At 48.7% G+C, this 20903-nt stretch overlaps 1 protein-coding gene across 5 annotated transcripts in view; it reads left to right on the top strand.

Annotated features, from left to right (window-relative positions):
* Window positions 1–20903, top strand: part of UNC13B (unc-13 homolog B) — a 409040-nt gene that overhangs the window by 48201 nt on the left and 339936 nt on the right. For all 5 annotated transcript variants that reach the window (XM_073553139.1, XM_073553142.1, XM_073553141.1 and 2 more), the window contains exon 3: window positions 11659–11688. In XM_073553139.1, coding sequence (XP_073409240.1) covers window positions 11659–11688 — 30 coding nt within the window. The remainder of the gene's footprint in view (window positions 1–11658; window positions 11689–20903) is intronic.

Genomic DNA, 20903 nt, shown 5'->3' with positions numbered 1-20903 from the left:
GATTAGTTTACAATTCTAGATTGAATGTGCTAGTTTGCAGCCCCCCCCCCCCATCTCGTCACCCCCTGCTGCCTACAGTAACACATAGGTCTTCAGTTGTCAGTCTCATGCCAGGTCGATGCTCTATTCTCCATGAGCGCATCTTTGTCTTGCTGTGACCTTAAATCACTGGTGTTGGCTTTGTGCCCGCATTATGTGTTTCCTTGAGGAACGGTGCGTGGAATTGTTGACACATGTTGCGTTGCGATGGCGTCATGATCTGATCTCCGTCTTGGAACACTTAGATATTTACTGTACTTCGCTCTATTTTATTATGTGACAGCTGGAGAGACTGCAGAAAATGCGCCATAACAATCAGCCAGGAAACGGTTACTTTTTCCAGTCTGTTGTGATAATGGTCTGATATTAGGCAGCCAGGTCTATCATGGAGATAAATGTAAAACTGAGCCGGACGCTCTAACCTATGAGACATGGTAATGGGCCGGAAGCCTTACACGTCTAAGTGCTTGAGGGTGTGATATAGAAGTCATGATCTGAATGAGATGAATAAAATTCTCTTAGAGATACACACATTATCCCCAGTGATGCATTACACAGCTCCCTTCACTGCTCTAGACCACCAGGGATACATTACATGGCTCCTTTCACTGCCCTTGACCACCATGGATACATTACATGGCTCCTTTCACTGCCCTTGACCACCATGGATACATTACATGGCTCCTTACACTGCCCTAGACCACCAGGGATTCATTACATAGCTCCTTACAGTGTCCTAGACCACCAGAGATGCATTGTACAGCTCCCTTCACTGCTCTAGACCACCAGGGATGCTTTATGGGTCGCCCTCCCAGGGCCGCAGGGCACTCGGTACCGGGCCGGTGTCAGCGGGATGTGTCACAGCAGCGGTGACCCGGTCCGTGGCCCTGGGCGCCCAAATCAATGGGGGAATGTAAATGGTGGAATGTAGTTAATGGAATAGTTCGTGACGCCACCTGTGGTGTTTGGCAAGTAGGATGTCAGGCCGACGCTGCATGCAGATCCCCTAGGGCTGGTGGTGTGTTGCATCCTAGATGGTGTAGCTCCCCACAGGTGAAGCTGTAGCCCCAGGGCAGCGTGGATGCAATGGAAGAGGAGAGGTGCAGGCAGTGTGGAGAATGGTACCCAGCTGTAGCGGTGCTGAATGTGTTGGCACACAAATGAATGGAGGACACCAGGGCTTGTAGTTCCAAAGCTTTACTCACAGTCCGTTGTACACACACACAGGTGCCTGCCTCCGGGCCGTGTCCTCCAGGTCAGAGACCCAATCAACCTCCGGGCAAGTTAGGATTCTCCCCTCCAACACTCCGGGAACATGTACCTTTCTGAACGACTCCCCTATAGCGCCTTAAAGTATGAGTATCTCCTAGTACTGAGTTACACTGGAGTTCCTCCTGTCAGATGTTACCAAGAACTCTACTTGTACGGCAGACAGGTGTAGCCTGCTTCGGGGGCTCCCTTCTCCTGAGTCCCGGCTCTCTATTCAATTGCTGTTGTGTCCCAAGTCTTAGATGGGAGTAGTGCATTTACAGCCAACTACTCCACCGGTGTCTGCTGCTGAACCAGAAGTGTCCATACAACCTTGAGGACCGGGCCCCGGCCTTTCGCTGAGAACCTATAGGCAGGGTTCCTCTTCTAACCCACGTCCTCTCTGTTCTCTCTACTCCTTCGTTCCGTACTTGTCTTTCTTTCTTATGGAAGCTTAGGTGTCAGTTCTACGTCTTTCTCCTTTTTTCTTTCCCGTGCCAGCTGGCTCAGATCACTGAGGCAGCTGCAGCACTCCTTCTCCATCCCTTCTTCCAGGGATCCTCACTCCTGTCTGAGTGACTTCCTACTCGACTGACCTTCTGTCAGACTGAACCTCTCATCCTACACTTTCCCACTCTTTTATGTATCTTAACTCCACCCACCTCCCAGCACGTCCAGTGTTCCAAGCAGGGAACCACCAAAGGTGCTCTGCTACCCTCTGAGCAAGGAGCCGCAATGTGGTTGTGCAGAACTACCCTGTTGTGTGGGGTGCGAGTGTTGGAGTGTGGAAAGGGGTTCCCACCTTACCCGGATGGTGGGGCACTACACCTTAGGAGAAGGTGCAGTACCTCTGTGGCGACTGAGCCTCAGGGGCGCCACATTTACACAGCTCCCTTGACTGCTCTAGACAGCCAGGGATGCATTACACTGCTCCCTTCACTTCTCCAGACCTCCGTGGATGCATTGCATAGCTCCTTTCATTGCTCTAGACCATCAGGGATGCATTACACAGCTCCCTTCACTTCTCACAAAGTTGACAGTACAGGAACATACACCTCCGTTTACACCTTCGGTCTCGGACAGCTCATAGAATCTCATGGCTTTCATTATCTCTATGCTGATGACACACAGATCTACATCTTTGGACCAGATATCACCTCCCTACTGAACAGAATCGCTCAATGTCTGTCTGCTATTTCATCCTTCTCCGCTAGATTTCTAAAACCTAATATGGACAAAACAGAATTGATCGTGTTTCGCCCATCTCACGTGACCCCCCCCCCCCCCCCCAACAGACCTATCCATTAAAGTAAACGGCTGCTAACTCTCTCCAGTCCCACAAGCTCGCTGCCTCGGGGTTATCCTTGACACTGATCTCTCTTTCAAACCACATATCCAAGCCCTTTCCGCTTCCTGCCGACTTCAACTCAAAAATATTTCACGGATCCGTACATTCCTCAACCAAAAATCTGCAAAACCCCTAATCCATGCCCTCATCTCCCGCCTTGACTACTGCAACCTCCTGCTCTGTGGCCTCCCCTCTAACACTCTTGCACCCCTTCAATCTATTCTTAACTCTGCTGCCCGACTAATCCACCTGTCCCCCCGCTATTCCCCGGCCTCTCCCCTCTGTCAATCCCTGCACTGGCTCCTCATTACCCAAAGACTCCAGTTCAAAACCCTAACCATGACATACAAAGCCATCCACAACCTGAGTCCTCTGTACATCTGTGACCTAGTCTCCCGGTACTTACCTGCACGAAACCTCCGATTCTCACAAGATCTCCTTCTGTACTCCCCTCTTATCTCCTCTTCCCACAATCGCATACAAGATTTCTCCCGCGCATCCCCTCTACTCTGAAACTCTCTACCACAGCATATCAGACTCTCGCCTACCATGGAAATCTTCAAAAAGAACTTGAAGACCTACCTCTTCCGACAAGCCTACAACTTGCAGTAACCACCGATCCACCAAACCGCTGCACGACCAGCTCTACCCTCACCTTCTGTATCCTCACCCATCCCGTTGTAGATTGTGAGCCCTCGCGGGCAGGGTCCTCTCTCATCCTGTACCAGTCGTGACTTGTATTGTTTAAGATTACTGTACTTGTATGTATACCCCTCCTCACATGTAAAGTGCCATGGAATAAATGGCGCTATAATAATAAATAATACAAAATTTTGCAATGCTGAACAACATCTTATACTATAACTTCCCAATATGAGAGGCACTGTTTCTTAAACGTTGCAAACAATTCCTAATTACCTATCTAAAATTCTAAGTCAAAAGTGCAAATATTTACTTAATTCAAAGTGCTGTCATCTGTTACTCACTATCACTTCAGTATTCTTCATCAATACATTTATTTCTTTTCACTGTCTCTTCTAGACTCTGGACGACAACCATAAATACCTGGTTCGTCACCTAAAATTTTTAATTCTTTATTCAAATTTCTCATCTTTACGTATCAAAACATTCTTACTTCAATATATAAGCCATTTACTATCATAAGACACATTATCAAATATTTCACAGTAAAACTTTTAAAAAATTCTTGTAAGTGCTGGACACCGCTCCCAGCCGGGATTTCTTGCAGTGTCCGTTGAGGTAGACTCTTTCTTCGAAAAGTGTCCTTATGTAAAACCAAGAGAGGGCACCTAAAGAGGCGCAAACTATTTACAATAAAGTTTGTGATGCACTCCAAGTTCATGATCTCGGAAGTTCAAATTAGAAAACGCTGCCAATCAAAAACTAGGCAACAAAAGTGCAAACAGGGAAAACATGATGAACAAAAGAAGGCACAACGGTGCAAATAAACACCTCCTGGGTAACGAGAGTTATTAATGCTGATCCCCTCCTGGTGTTCTGGAAGCTGATTGGGAACTGCTACCAGATGTGATACTTTGGGTGTCTTCATTCTGTTGCTGGTTACCTGCTATAGGGCACTGAAGCTGTGGTAAAGGGAACCAATGATGCATCTCAATGCCCATCAACTGCTCCTCCTCAATAGGTGATTCCGCTGCTCTGGTACGAGGCCTAGCACCGAGGGATTCCTTAGCTTGTTGGCGCTGATAGGCAACTACATGGGGACTTGGCAGCGAAGGGACCCCGAGGTCACTTTCCCAAAGCGACCTAGACTCCTCTATTCCCCAAAGATGTCGAATCGTGCGCGCCTCTTCCAGCCGTACCCTTCTCAGTAGGGACCTCCTCCACCGCCCCATCTCTGACTGACTAGCGCCCCCAGCGGACTCTTCCAACTGCCCCATTTCGAGTTGCCGCAAACCCGCCTCTGACATCGTGAATTCGGAGGGCAACCCATTAGGAGGGCCGGGGTATATACCTGGTGCCTCCTGGCGGTGTAGTCTCTGCTCCGGTGCAGGCATGGTGGCAACGGGCGCCGCCCGGTGAGACACCGGGGACGGCGGCGGAGCCAATGGCGGCTCCGGCTCCGCGGGGGTCGCTGGCGGACCTGCGCAGCCGTGTCAGGTCCGGGCAGGGGCTTCTCTTCCTCCGCTTCAGCTCCCTGGGCTGTGTACAACTCCTCCGGTGGTAGCGGCAGAGAGGAAACAAGGCACGCTGCCGGTGACATGGCAGCAGTCGCAGGCTCCACAGGGTCTGCCGGGAAGAGGTCCGGTGCAGCAGCGGCTGGTACCTGTGTCGCGAGTACCGCAGGTGTAGGCCCCTCCTGGGCGCGCTGCAGATTCAATGTCCATAGTGCTTCCTGCCTCAGTTGCAGGTGGCGCGTCAGTCGGGCAATGTCCTCCAGCTGCTGGCGGTTCATCTCAGAGACGGGGTCGGAGCCTTCAGCCATGGCGCCGGGGAGATCCAACTTAACCTCCGCGCGCTCTACAAGCCTCCTTCCCTCTCTCTCCAAAATGGCGTTCTCCCCACCTCGGCCCCTTTCCCGCCACTGGCTTCTTCTGCCCCTCCTTCCGGGGGCGTCGTCGTCGTCTTCCAGCGCCTCCATACCAAGCCAGTATACGAACCCCTCGGGGGGGTGGGCCATGTTGCTGTCACATTGTAATTCAGGCAGGGGAGGCCCAAGACTCTTCGCGGTCTTTTCCTAGGACCTCCCATCTCTTCACGCCCTTCTTCTCCGCGCCAGCGGCTATTTTTAGTATTCATGTCAGTCTATTAAATTGGGTCTTCTGCACATTTTCAAAAGTTCAAAGTCCAACAAATCTCAGGCACACAGAACCCGATGGCATCAGGTCTCGTCATCCTGTTCGTGACGCCAAGTTGGGTCGCTGTTATGATTGAGTCACCGTAGGAGGCAAAAACAGAAATGCTAGCTAAGTCCAGAAAACCAGAGAAGTTGGCAGCTTTCGGATTGCAGACCCCTGAACCTATCAACACAACTAGCAGTAGCTGTGGGGGGTTCCTACGATGCCCTAGACCCCTCGATCACAGCCGGAGAATTAAATAGGCCTAAAGAAAGAAAGGGGAAATCTAAACTGCCCCAGAGCAGACCCCAAAGCAATAGGCAGCCCCCAACATATAATGACGGTGAAGCAAGATGAAAACACTAACACAGATAAAGATAGACTGAGCAAAGACGGGGGCCAAGCTAACTAGATAGAAAAGGACAGGAAGGCTGCTGTCTGCAATCCGTGAAAAACCCTATGAAAATAAGAGCCAACAGACTGACAGTGAAAAAGGCCCTGAAGATGCTAGGCTTCAAAAAAGCTATGTCAGTACTCAGGAATATTCTGAAGACAGAGCTACTGGCAAAAGGAGATTCAGCTCACCCCAGCAGGGAATGGCAGAATACAGAAAAGCAAGGAAAACAAAAAACAAAAATGCTAACAGGCAAAACAGAAAACTTAGCTTTAGAGGAGCAGGAATCAGACTGGTGTCCTAGAAGTCCACAGAGAAATCACCCGCAGGGCAGAAGGGCGTCGGCAGCCTTATATCCAGTCCGTGACTCCACTCAGCCAGTCATCCTCATTAGGCTCAGGTGCCTGATAATCAGGCTCATTACCTTCCTTTACCAGAATAGGGAGTTCACCAGACCTCAGTGACGAAGGGGAAAATGAACTCCCAACAGGCCGCCCTCCCAGGGCCGCAGGGCACTCGGTACCGGGATGTGTCGCAGCAGCGGTGACCCGGTCCGTGGCCCTGGGCGCCCAAATCAATGGGGGAATGTAAATGGTGGAATGTAGTTAATGGAATAGTTCGTGACGCCACCTGTGGTGTTCGGCAAGTAGGATGTCAGGCCGACGCTGCATGCAGATCCCCTGGGGCTGGTGGTGTGTTGCATCCTAGATGGTGTAGCTCCCCACAGGTGAAGCTGTAGCCCCAGGGCAGCGTGGATGCAATGGAAGAGGAGAGGTGCAGGCGGTGTGGAGAATAGTACCCAGCTGTAGCGGTGCTGAATGTGTTAGCGCACAAACGAATGGAGGACACCGGGGCTTGTAGTTCCAAAGCTTTACTCACAGTCCGTTGTACACACACACAGGTGCCTGCCTCCGGGCCGTGTCCTCCAGGTCAGAGACCCAATCAACCCCCGGGCAAGTTAGGATTCTCCCCTCCAACACTCCGCCAACATGTACCTTTCTGAACGTCTCCTCTATAGCGCCTTAAAGTGTGAATATCTCCTAGTACTGAGTTACACTGGAGTTCCTCCTGTCAGATGTTCCCAAGAACTCTACTTGTACGACAGACAGGTGTAGCCTGCTTCGGGGGCTCCCTTCTCCTGAGTCCCGGCTCTCTATTCAATTGCTGTTGTGTCCCAAGTCTTAGATGGGAGTAGTGCATTTACAGCCCACTACTCCACCGGTGTCTGCTGCAGAACCATAAGTGTCCATACAACCTCGGGGACCGGGCCCTGGCCTTGCGCTGAGAACCTATAGGCAGGGTTCCTCTTCTAACCCACGTACTCTCTGTTCTCTCTACTCCTTTGTTCCGTACTTGTCTGTCTTTCTTATGGAAGCTTAGGTTTCAGTTCTACGTCTTTCTCCTTCTTTTCCTTTCCCGTGCCAGCTGGCTCAGATCACTGAGGCAGCTGCAGCACTCCTTCCTCCATCCCTCCTTCCAGGGATCCTCACTCCTGTCTGAGTGACTTCCTACTCAACTGACCTTCTGTCAGACTGAACCTCTCATCCTACACTTTCCCACTCTTTTATGTATCTTAACTCCACCCACCTCCCAGCACGTCTAGTGTTCCAAGCAGGGAACCACCAAAGGTGCTCTGCTACCCTCTGAGCAAGGAGCCGCAATGTGGTTGTGCAGAACTACCCTGTTGTGTGGGGTGCGAGTGTTGGAGTGTGGAAAGGGGTTCCCACCTTACCCGGATGGTGGGGCACTACACCTTAGGAGAAGGTGCAGTACCTCTGTGGCGACTGAGCCTCAGGGGCGCCACATTTACCCCGCTCCCTTGACTGCTCTAGACAGCCAGGGATGCATTACACAGCTCCCTTCACTTCTCCAGACCACCGTGGATGCATTGCATATCTCATTTCATTGCTCTAGACCATCAGGGATGCATTACACAGCTCCCTTCACTTCTCTAGACAACCAGGGATGCATTGCACTGCTCCCTTCACTGCTCTAGACCAGGGGTCCCCAACCGCCGGTCCGCGGCCCAGCATCGGGCCGCTGCAGTGCCCTTGCCGGTCCGCGGACACAAGGGGATCCAGGGGCGGTCAGTGGCATAGCGGGGGCTGGGGCGGCGCGCAGCAATTCTTAGATTGCTCTCAAGTGTAGCGGCGGCCAGGGAGCGATCAAAGCAGCTCCGCTGCCTGCAAGAGGGAATAGCAGGAGCGGAGCTGCAAGGACCCGTCCAGCTTCCTGCCCGCCGCACGCGCTTCCTGTCTCTGACTGACACAGAGAGGAGCGCGGCCGCTGCTGTGTCAGAGCGAGGAAGCGCGGGCGATGCTGCGGACAGGTGAGAGGAGAGAGGTGGTGTCTGTGTGTATGTATAGTGTGTGTGTGTGTGTGTGTGTGTGTGTATGTATAATGTGTGAATGTGTATGTCTGTGTGTGTGTGTGTGTGTGTATGTTTGTCTGTGTTTGTGTAGGTTAGCCTGGCCCTGGAGGAGATGGGGACATGAGGAGAAGACCGTGATGGGGAGAGAAGGCCATGATGCCTGGGGTAATGGGAGAAGGCTATGGTGGGTGGTGATGGGGAGAAGGCATTGATGGAAGTGATGGGGAGAAGGCAATGATGGGGTGATGGAGAGACGGCAGTGATGGGGTGAAGGCAATGATGGGAGTGATGGAGAGACGGCAGTGATGGGGAGAAGGCAATGATGGGAGTGATGGAGAGACGGCAGTGATGGGGTGATGGGGTGAAGGCAATGATGGGGAGAAGGGAGTGATGGGGTGAAGGCAATGATGGGGTGATGGAGCAGGCAAGGATGGGGGTGATGGAGCACTCATTCAAAACCTATGGTGAGTTGAGTCACATTATAAATGTTATTTAAATATAAGTATGCACTGCTAAACTACAACTGCGTCCATAGCCCCGCCCCCTTATGACCAAAGCCCCGCCCCTGCCACACCTCCATCCCCACCCTGCCGGGCCATGGAAGAATGGTTTTGCTTGAAACCGGTCTCTGGTGCAAAAAAGGTTGGGGGCCACTGCTCTAGACCACCAGGGATGCATAATATAGCTCCCTTCACTGCCGTAAACAACAAGGACTAGAGACATTGCCACTTTTGCTGCGTTAGGTTACTTGGTGTGCGAGCATTGCTCTTTTCTCCACCCCAGACCACCATGTATGCAGACTTTAAACTCCTTCACTTCAGATCACAGATAATGCAGACATAACCCCTTCACTTCCCCTTGACCCTAAAGGACTGCAGACCTTGCATCCTTTGCTGCCAGGGCCAGCTCCAGGTTTTTGAGGGCCTCGGGCGAAAGAGTCTGTGGGCGCCCCCTTTAACAAATCCCACGATTCATGCTGTGTGGCATCCATGGTGCTGGCCAAAAACGGACACGCATGTGATCCACACGGACACGCGCTCTGTGGCAAAACACGTTTATGTGAAGGAGGCTACTGATTAGTAGTGTAAGAGAGAGAGAGAGAGAACAGAGAGAGAGCGAGAACAGAGAGAGAACAAGAAATAAACAAGAACAGAGAAATAAAGAACAGAGTGAGAAAGAGTGGACAGTAAAAACAGGGAAAAAAAGAACAGAGAGAGAACAGAGAAAGAAAGAGGTTCGGCTCGGCGCCGCACACCTCGCGCACACACGCTCGGCTCCGCACACCTCGCGCGCACACGCTCGGCTCCGCTCACCTCGCGCACACGCGCGGCTCGGCTCCGCACACCACGCGCACACGCGCGGCTCGGCTCCGCACACCTCGCGCACACGCGCGGCTCGGCTCCGCACACCTTGTAAACCCCTCCTGACCCCACACATAAACTTCCCTCATCCAGCACCATGACAACCAGCACAGCAGAGTCCTGCATACACTGAGGCCCCTGATCATGTGACCCATGACTCATCTCCTCCTGTGACCTCATCACAGGGCCTGTGCGCACAGAACAGCCTGGCACGTCATTGCAGGCTGCGGTGGGACTCTCTGGGAGGGAGACTGGGCGAGGATGGGGTCTGGGGGGCATGGCGGCGGGTATGCTAGACAGCATGAGTGGGCCCCCCCTGTCTCGCCAGGGTCCCTGCACTTGCCCGGGTGCGCCAGGTGCTGACCTCGGCCCTGTTTGCTGCCTCAGATTATGTTAAGCAGACATTAGTTTTCACCACCTCCAGACCACCAGGGATGAAGTCAGTATGCTGGTTGCTGCCTCAATCCATCAGGGATGCAAACATCAACTCCTTCGCTTCCTCTGACCCACAAGGACTGCAGACCTTCTACCTTTTGCTGACTCAGATGATGAGATATGTAGACCTTAGTTTACACCCCCCCCAAACCACCAGGGATGCAGACATTTATGCTCTTGGCTTCCTCAATTCAGAAGTGATGCAGACACATCCCCCTTTCTGTGCACTAGACCATCAGGGATGCAGACATTACACCCTTCACAACAACAGACCGTGAGGACTGCAGACATTATACCTTTTACCTGTGTCAATTTACATTGCCCTTTTCACCACCCCAGACCATCAGGGATGCAGAAAATACCCCAGTCGGTGCCGCTGACCAGAAGGATGGCAGACATTACACCCTTAACGGCTTCAGATTACAGATATGCAGACATTGCCCATTTCACCACCCCAGCCCACCAGGGATGCAGACCTTACCCTCTTCTCTACACTAAACCATCAGTGATGCAGTCACTATGTTTCTTCATTACTCCAGGCTAAGCTTTTCTATGGCGTGCGTTTGGTAGACACTGTCTGTTTTAGATATGCCTCCAAAATTATTTCTCTGTGATTACTAGGTCTTGTGGCCCCCTCTGATTTATTCAGAGGGGTCCTCTCAGATGTTTTGTGGGGTGTCACTATTTTCTCTATTACTTTGTCTCCATTCACTGTAATCATTTAGTTATACTCTGCCTTTCATCTGATGTGTCAGTTTTTACCCGTCATTAATCCATATGTTGCCCCGTGACAGCCGCGGGTTCCCATCATGCCTCTATTCAGTATCTTTCCCGTGTAAGCTATTCAGTCTAGGGGATGACAGAACAATGAGATCAGCAGGGTTTGTTACACAATGGATCTATCACACAGCACATGGATAACATACAGAGGCCGACAATCCTTTTCTATCAAACTCTTCCTTGTGAATATTTTGTGCACTTACACCTACGCTTTAAATGGAATCTGTCAGTAGGCTCAGCCCTCCTGAGCTGTCTATAATGGCACAGGTCATAGGAAGCGGAATAAAATGACACCTTGATATATTATATGCGATCCGATGTCTTATTCCAGAGAAATCCTCGTATTTTTAATATGTAAATGAGCTGTTAAGATTTATGGGCTGGACATAGATCTCCTCGAGAATCTGCCTCCAGAGATTATTATAAATGAAAGGGACGGTTACCAGTGTGAGACATGTAATGACTAGCAGTCTGCTCTCCTGATCTACATGTGTCTCACTGGTATCGGCTCTTTTCACTGAGCCATACAGGCAGATTCTCATAGATCTTAGCAGCTCACTTGCATATTAACAAAAACGAGGATTTCTTTGCAGTAAGACACCGGATCACAGATATCAAGGTATCACTTTATTCAGCTTCCTATGTCCTGCATGTCCATATAAATGGCTTAGGAGGGCTAATCCTACTGACATTCCCTTTAGTGAAAATGTATGGTGACTGTCCAATAATCCAGAATGTTTCATAATTTGAGCCTTTTCTTCCAGTTTTAGAGACTTGAAACTGAGATGTGTTTTGTTATGTGTTCTCAGAATATCAGGGTATTGTCAGTTTTCTGTGCTAACTTAAGTTTTGGGTTTTTTTTTCAGTTAAAAAGGCCAAACTGCAGGGTCCGCCAGGTAAGGGATGACTTGTATCTTCTTGTTGTATATAGTGTGATTGTACTTTGATTCACTTTATCACTGCGACTGTTCGCTAATAAAATACAGCTCTGGCAAAAATTGAGACCACTGCAGAGTTTTATAAAAATCAGCTTCTCTACATGTCTGACAGCCATTCCATTCCAGTGTCAGTTGCATTCCAACCAGAGGACACCTCATTCTACTTAATGTGCTTCTGATTAGGTGATCACCTGAACCAAATCCTATTTAACGAAGGAAAGTATAAAAAACCCTGCTGTGGTGTTCACAATCCTCTTGCAATAGGACAAGCTGGATGGCAAAACAAGTGCTAGTAATATCCCAAAAGTAATAGGAATGAAAAAATAACTTTTAACCATGCCAAAGGAGTTGAAAAGAAGTGTCTTGAGTGAGGAAAAAAAGGGCTAAATTCTAGCTTTACTAGCAGAGGGATAAAGTGAGCGTCATGTTGCCTCCATCCTTAAAATTTCTAAGACGTCAGTCCATTACAACAAGGTCAAGCAACAGACATTGGGGACAACAAAGCTACAGACCGGCAGAGGGTGAAAACGACCCTCCACTGACGGGATGACCGTCCTCTTATTTGAATGTCCCTCAGCAACCGCAGGATGACATCAAGTCACCTACAAATGGAATGGCAAATGGCATCTGAGGTGAAGTGCACGGCAAGAACAGTTCGCAACAGGCTCCTAGAGGCAGGGCTCAAGTCATGTAAAGGTGGAAAAAAGCCTTTCATCAATGAGAAGCAAAGGAGAGCCAGGATGAAGTTTGCCAAAGACCATAAGGATTGGACCATAGAGGACTGGAGTAAGGTAATCTTCTCTGAGTCTAATTTTCAGCTTTGCCCAACACTTGGTCGTCTAACGGTTAGACTGAGACCTGGAGAGGCGTACAAGCCACAGTGTCTTGAACCCACTGTGAAATTTGGTGGAGGATCGGTGATGATCTGGGGATGCTTCAGCAAGGCTGGAATCGGGCAGGTTAATCTTTGCGAAGGACGTATGAATCAAGCCGCATACAAGGTTATCCTGGAAAAACAGTTGATTCCTTCCGCTGAGGCAATGTTCCCCAACTCTGAGGACTGGATTTTCCAGCAGGACAATGCGCCATGCCACACAGCTAGTGTGGCGCCCCTGAGGATTCAGTTGCCACAGAGGTACTGCACCTCCTCCTGAGGTGTGGTGCCCCACCATCCAGGTAGGTTGGAGGCTCCTGACCACACTCCAACACCTGCATCCCACACAACACAGTAGTTCAACAAAGCCACATTGCGGCTCCCTGCTTGGAGTGTAGCAGAGCACCTTTGGTGGCTCCCTGCTTGGAACGTGCTGGGAGGTGGGTGGAGTTAGAATACATAAAAGAGCGGGAAGGTTTAGGATTTCAGGTCAGTCAGTCAGTCAGTGGGAGAGAGTGAGGAGAGAAGATCCCTGGAAGAGGGATGGAGGAAGGAGGTGCTGCAGCAGACCTCAGTGACCTCGGTCTGCTGGCACGGGAAAGGAAAGAAGGAGAAAGACATTGAACAGAAACCTGATCTTCCATAAGAAGGAGAGACTAGTACGGAACGAAGGAGTAAAAGGGAACAGAGGACGTGGGTTAGGAGAGAACCCTGCCTAGAAGTTCTAAGCGCAAGGCCGGGGCCCAGTCCCCGAGGTTGTATGAATACCAATGGTCCTGCAGCAGACACCGATGGAGTAGTGAGCTGTAAATGCACTACTCCCATCTAAGACTTGGGGGCACAACAGCAAATTGGATAGCGAGCTGGGACTCGGGAGTAAGGAGTCCCCGAAGCAGGCAACAGCTGTCTACCGTACAAGTATGGTTCTTGGGAACATCTGTCAGGAGGAACTCCAGTGTAACTCAGTACTAGGAGTACGTCACACCAAAGGTGCTATAAGAGGAGAAGTTCAGAAAGGCACATGTTGGCGGAGTGTTGGAAGGGAGCATTCCATCTGACCTGGAGGTTGACTGAGTCCCTGACCCGGAGGACACAGCACGGAGGCAGGCACCTGTGTGTACTACAGACTGTGAGTAAAGCTTTGGAACTACATGCCCTGGTGTCCTCCAATTATTCCTGCGCCAACACACCCAGCACCGCTACATCGGGGTCCCAGCTTCTACACCGCCTGTGCCTCTCCTCTACCCCTACATCTACACCGCCCTGGGACTACAGCTCCGCCTGTGGGGAGCTTCACCATCTTGGCTGCAACACACCATCAGTCCCAGAGGATCTGCATGCAGCGTCGGCTTTACATCTCACTTGCCGAACACCACAGGTGGCGTCACGAACTATTCCATTAACTACATTCCACAATTCATACGTCCCCTATTAATTGGGCGCCCAGGGCCATGGACCGGGTCTCCGCTGCTGTGACACATCCCGCTGACACCGGCCCGGTACCGAGTACCCCACAGCCCTGGGAGGGCGACCCACTAGGTCAATCAATGTGTGGATGAAGGACTACCACATCAAATCCCTGTCATGGCCAGCCCAATCTCCAGACATGAACCTCATTGAAGACCTCTGGAATGTAATCAAGAGGAAGATGGATAGTCACAAGCCATCAAACAAAGAAGAACTGCTTAAATCTTTTGTACCAGGAGTGGCATAAGGTCACCCAAAAGCAGTGTGAAAGACTGGTGGAAAGTATGCCAAGACGCATGAAAGCTGTGATTAGCAATCATGGTTATTCCACAAAACATTGATTTCTGAACTCTTCCTGAGTTAAAACATTAGTATTGTTGTTTCTAAATGATTATGAACTTGTTTTCTTAGCATTATTTGAGGTCTGCAAGCACTGCATTTTTTTTGTTCTTTTGATTATTTCTCATTTTCTGAAAATAAATACAAAATTTAGTGCTTGGAAATTCAGAGACATTTTGTCAGTTTATAGAATAAAAGAGCAATTTACATTTTACTCAAAAATATACCTATAAAGAGAAAAATCAGACAAACTGAACATTTTGCAGTGGTCTCTTGATTTTTGCCAGAGCTGTATACATCAAAACCCAGGAAGGTATTGAGAATTCTCACCGACTCCTATGGGAACAAGGAGTCTGCTCTACATTAATTTGGCTGTACAATTATATAGAAAAAGACAAATATCCATCTGCTCCACGGATGGGAAAAACAAGATTCCCAGAATGGGGTAAAATGGTAGTACATTACTGTAAGTATTGGAAACAACCTATGGCGAGCCTCCATATAAACACCTAAATATACATACACTGGTGAGAATATGCTCTGCAGATCCTATATATGTGCAATGTGCAGGTCCTCACCAGTACTCTTCAGACCATTTAAGTGTTTATATGGAGGCTCGCTATAGGTTTTTTCCAATACTTGCAGTAATTGGTCCATTTGCAGGTCCTTCTCACAAAATTAGAATATTATTAAAAAAATAATTTATTTCAGTTCTTCAAAACAAAAAGTGAAGCTCATATATTATATAGAGTCTCTACAGAGTGATCTATTTCATGTGTTTATTTAATGTTGATGATTATGGCTTGCAGCCAATGAAAACCCAAAAGTCATTATCTCAGTAAATTAGAATACTTTATAACATCAGCTTGAAAAATGATCTTAAATCTGAAATGTTGACCTACTGAAATGTATGTTCAGTAAATGCACTCAATACTTTGTCGGGGCTCCTATTGCATCAATTACTGAATCATTGTGGCATGGAGGCGATCAGCCTGTGGCACTGCTGAGGGGTTATGGAAGCCCAGGTTGCTGATGTTGATGTTTGCTGTGAGATTTGTGTCCTGTGAAGGTGAGCAGACAAAATGGAGAAAGTATTCTCTCCATGATAAGTGGACATTCTTCTCTTAAACCTGTGGTCATGCAACCTAAAAACTCTTGTGGAAGGTCAGGTACCATACTGGGATCATGAACTCCCTGCACAGTGCTCTCTAGGCAACCAGGGTGGCCAACACTTTCATCTTCAGTTCTCTATTCCACCATGGATGCTAACGGATTCCTCTCTATTGCCCTATAGCATCGGGGAGGTTGACTTATTCTTCTGCTGTCCTATAGCACTGGGGAGGCTGACTTATTCCTCTCTACTGCCCTATAGCACCGGGAAGGCTGACTTATTCCTCTACTGCCCTATAGCACCGGGAAGGCTGACTTATTCCTCTGCTGCCCTATAGCCCCGGGAAGGCTGACTTATTCCTCTGCTGCCCTATAGCCCCGGGAAGGCTGACTTATTCCTCTGCTGCCCTATAGCACCGGGGAGGCTGACTTATGCCTCTGCTGCCCTATAGCATCAGGGAGGCTGACTTATTCCTCTACTGCCCTATAGCACCGGGGAGGCTGACTTATGCCTCTGCTGCCCTATAGCACCGGGGAGGCTGACTTATGCCTCTGCTGCCCTATAGCATCGGGGAGGCTGACTTATTCCTCTGCTGCCCTATAGCACCGGGGAGGCTGACTTATTCCTCTACTGCCCTATAGCACCGGGGAGGCTGACTTATTCCTCTACTGCCCTATAGCACCGGAGAGGCTGACTTATTCCTCTACTGCCCTATAGCACCGGGAAGGCTGACTTATTCCTCTACTGCCCTATAGCACCGGGGAGGCTGACTTATTCCTCTACTGCCCTATAGCACCGGGGAGGCTGACTTATTCCTCTACTGCCCTATAGCACCGGGGAGGCTGACTTATTCCTCTACTGCCCTATAGCACCGGGGAGGCTGACTTATTCCTCTACTGCCCTATAGCACCGGGGAGGCTGACTTATTCCTCTACTGCCCTATAGCACCGGGGAGGCTGACTTATTCCTCTACTGCTCTATAGCACCGGGGAGGCTGACTTATTCCTCTCTCCTGCCTTTTTTTCTGTTTTTGTTTTTTTTCTCCCTTCAGTTGCATAGACCACCAGTATTTTGGCACAGGGTAATTTGCAGCTCATTTTGTGAGCGTTTTACTTGGATGCGATATGTCCCCATGTATCTGGATGTTGGCCGGGTGACCTATGACTTGTGCTCTGTGTATTTGATGCTGTTGATGACCTTCCATCAGAACAGGGCCCAAATGCCAAATTGCTCCTCTTAGCGTGAACACTGTAAAAATGATATGCTTGTTTGGCGGACCCATTTATAAGAGTTTATGGCGTCCATGGTTATCTTGTCGATGCTCCTCTTTATACAGAAGTGAGACCCCCGAGATCTGCCCTGACTCGTTTACGGTAATGAGGACGATTCCCAGTAATGCAGCATTGTACCGCCTATAGAATAACCCCAACTCCCTTTTGCCCCCTTAGTTATAAAGTAAACCATTGCTATAAATAAACTAACACTACAGCTAATCATAGAACATATATGACACTCATTGGGGTTTGATTGGGGTGACTAATACAAGAGGTCAGAAAAGTCCTTACTATTCCAGTCGTCGGCTTCCAGGAAACCGAGGCTGAGCCTGCATGCACTGGATAAGAGGCTCTTCACTAGAGTCCTCCTTCTAGTCCTGTAATCCTCTGCCTTATCCTGCCCCCTCATTGCTGTTAACCCTGTCCATGACCATTGAACCATAATTGCATGTGGATGATTTACATCCACAGGTAGCCATGGAGGCAAATACTAAATCTGCAGGTGTTTTTTTTTTTTTTTTTTGTGCCATTTTATGGATATGCTCTATTAGGGGCCACATTTCCATTATAATTGCACGACTCGGACTATCCCACTACATGTATGACTTGTAGCATGGCTTCTGTGGTCATACTGGCCTATCAGTCACATAGTGGAGCAAAGCTCATACTTGGTGCTCATTGTTGTGTTTTTTTTTCTCCCTTTACAACAATCCCTATTGGAGCATAAAGACATCATAAGGAAGTTTCCCCAAATTTGAGGGCCAGTGACTCAAATTTAGAGTTTGCCTGTGAAGAGACAACTTTGTTTTAGAATTTCCAATGTTTGAAACCCCCTCCCGCGTGATGCACACCTATACAACAGAGACATAGGAACCCCACAGATTGTGGCTTTTGATTTCCAAGCTACGGCACCCCTGTGCCTGACATCACCGCTGCTCCATAGCTGAGCGTGACAACCTGGTTGCCCACTATTAGTGCCAGTCATGCCCATAGTCGTTGAGCACCCAGACTAGCCTTGTGACTGGGCAAATGGAATGGTGCCTGTGTCCCGGCACTGATGAGCCGCCCTCCCATTATGCTTGTGGTTTTCTTTCCATTGTCTGTAAACCACTAATGCTAGGCATATGAAGACCTGCTGATTCCACCACCAAAAATTCTCACAACCCGTCTCACAAAGTGAAACACAAAATAACAAATTTGAAAAAATACTCTGCAGTAAAAACATGACAGTAATCAGCAACTGCTGTATAACAAATACAGAGTATTTAGTTGATATGTTTTTTGCAAAAAATATATACCAAGCTGCTTCACCACATCACGGTAACCCTTCACAAAGCAGTCCCTATCTAATGTATGTAAAACCTGAACATCTGAACAGTGTCTAAAATGAACAGGATTCGGACAGGCGCTTCTTAGTATGGGCTTGTGGTGCATGACAGCTCATTTATGTGCATGTTACACAGGAGAGGGGTGGGGTCTCCCAAACCATGCTGAGCAAGGAAAAAACGGATTAAAAACATATGTAACATGCACAAGTGTGAACAAGTCGGTAAGACAATGCTCACACCACCCAATGGCTGAGACACAACAAGAAAACACAAAATAACAAATTTGAAAAAATACTCTGCAGTAAAAACATGACAGTAATCAGCAAGTGCTGGATAACAAATACAGGGTATTTAGTCGATATGTTTTTTGTAAAAAATATATACCAAGCTGCTTCACCACATCACGGTAACCCTTCACGAAGCAGTCCCTAAGTCTCACAAAGTGTACGCCATTGCTCCTATGCCAGCCATTTACCAAACCCCATTTTTCTGTGGTATATCTCCAAGCTTGTAAGCTCTTCCACAAAATAGCCAAGGCCCTGTTAACTTTCCTTTACCCAGTACACAGCCCTTGGGAATATTGCATTTTCCCACCACCGCTGCCTCCTTGATCTGTCTTCTTGGTGGTTCCAAGCTCAGGTCTTATCTTCCAGTCCAGCGCAGCTTGGCAACCTTCCTCAGTATTCCCACCTGCTTCAGCTTCCTGATGACTAGTAGATCCAAGAATGGTCGACCACCCAAACAATGTTTTCGTTCTTTTACCTCCTAAACACAAGCCCCACACGCCTCAGTCTTTTACTCTCATAGCCACATTGGAGATCCCCATTACTTGCTCTCTATGGCTCTTGAAATACCAGTGTTCCTACTCTGCAAGTAAGAAAAAAATTCCTGCAGCTGCTGGAGGCAATAAATGACTTGATTCCTGTGGCTGCCTGTAGTCCTCCAGACTGTTGTTGTTGCTCCCATTCATCCTGGTGTATCCTGATTGTCATACATAGTATGTTAACATAGTAAGGCCGAAAACAGACATTTGGGGTTTAACAATGATATATGTAAGGTTATACACATGGGAAGAAGGAATAAAGATCACCATTACACACCGAACGGGAAACCACTGGGTAAATCTGACATGGAGAAGGACTCTGGGATCCTAGTTAATGATAAACTTATCTGGAGCAGCCAGTGCCAGGCAGCAGCTGCCACGGCAAACAGGATCATGGGGTGCATTAAAAGAGGTCTGGATACACATGATGAGAGCATTATACTGCCTCTGTACAAATCTCTGGTTAGACCGCACATGGAGTACTGTGTACAGTTTTGGGCACCGGTGCTCAGGAAGGACATAATGGAACTAGAGTGAGTACAACAAAGGAGGGCAACAAAATTAATTAAGGGGATGGGGGGGGGGGGGAACTACAATACCCAGAGAGATTGCGGTTTAACCCTTTTGCCCAGTATGAAGGGAGAAGTGTTTGGTAGATGGTCACTCTGCCAACATTTATTAGTTGACTATAATTTTGGCTGGTATCCTGGGACAAGAGAGCCAGAACTATTCTTTCCTTCCTCCCTTCTAAGGCAAGGCTATGGGATCTGCCGTATATCATCTGAGCAGTCGCACCCCAATCCTGGACCCTGAGCAGCTGCACCCGATATAAAGGAAGTCCGATGCTGGGTCATCTGGAGGCCGGCGGTGCTCGGTACAAGGCACTGCTGGCTCACATTACACCCAGATGTCCCCTAAGCGCCTAAATAATCACTTTCCACACCCCGCAATAACTGGCAAGCTGTTTCTCGGCCATAAATCTGCCATATTCTTGGCATCTGTATTGACAGGGTATTTAATTATACATGCAGGAAAAAGTGTGAAATGCTGAGCGTGACAGTGAGATACCTCCCAGCGTTCATTTACAGGTAGTGGATTGTGAATTGAATCGAGGGCTCCACGCACTGTTAAAATAGGGTGAGGATGACGTGCAATTAGGAGATCATCTACCCTGATCCACCATGGATCATTGTCCAAAGAAGCCATCTAGCACCAGCCTTTAAGGTACTGTCCATCTAGGTTTGGGGTCCTTAACCTACTGCTTTCCAGCTGCTGCAAAACCATGTCCAGGCATACCTGGAGTCCTAATTTTGCAGTAGCTAGAAAACTACAGGTTTAAAGAAGTGACATTAATTTTTTCTTTCCAAGAGCGCTTATAATTAATGATCTGCTTCATTTTGATCCTCTGCTGACTCGTATGTCATCAAACGCAAGGAGAAACGTTTCCCCATACACCCCAGACGGAGGCCTCTCGCACAGCCAAACTGTATCTCTTGGTTTGCACTGATGAGGGGCAGTGCCCTGAAACACACGTGTTGAAATGGAGTGTCTAGTTTGGATTTTATCCTAAGAGTCGATATTGATTTTAGGGTTACTACTTCCAGTAGGTGGCACTACAGTTTTAGTCCTCTCTAAAGAGGCAATTTGCTTTTGAGGAGACTGGAGTTCTGTCTCTGTATGCATATCTGAGAGTCACATCAAGGCTGGAGGAGGAATATGTATGGAAACAAACTTGTGGTCCGCCCTGGTACAGGGGTAGGAGGTGAGCTGCGACATCGCCCATTGAAAATGGGGAATACTGTTATATATTATAGAACTGTTACTCTTCATTGTGAATCAGTCTGTGCTGATAATGAAATTGCTGTACAGTACAGGAACTGGATCAAATATTGTGGCCAGTGGTACATTTAAAATGTAAGTGTTTCATGAGAACTTGCAGTCTCTAGCTCCTCCCCCT

The sequence above is a fragment of the Dendrobates tinctorius genome, unplaced genomic scaffold (assembly GCF_039654945.1).
Source record: "Dendrobates tinctorius isolate UK_male_01 unplaced genomic scaffold, ASM3965494v1 ptg000197l, whole genome shotgun sequence".
In the NCBI taxonomy this organism is placed as follows: domain Eukaryota; kingdom Metazoa; phylum Chordata; class Amphibia; order Anura; family Dendrobatidae; genus Dendrobates; species Dendrobates tinctorius.
This window is presented reverse-complemented; position numbering and strand designations above follow the sequence as displayed.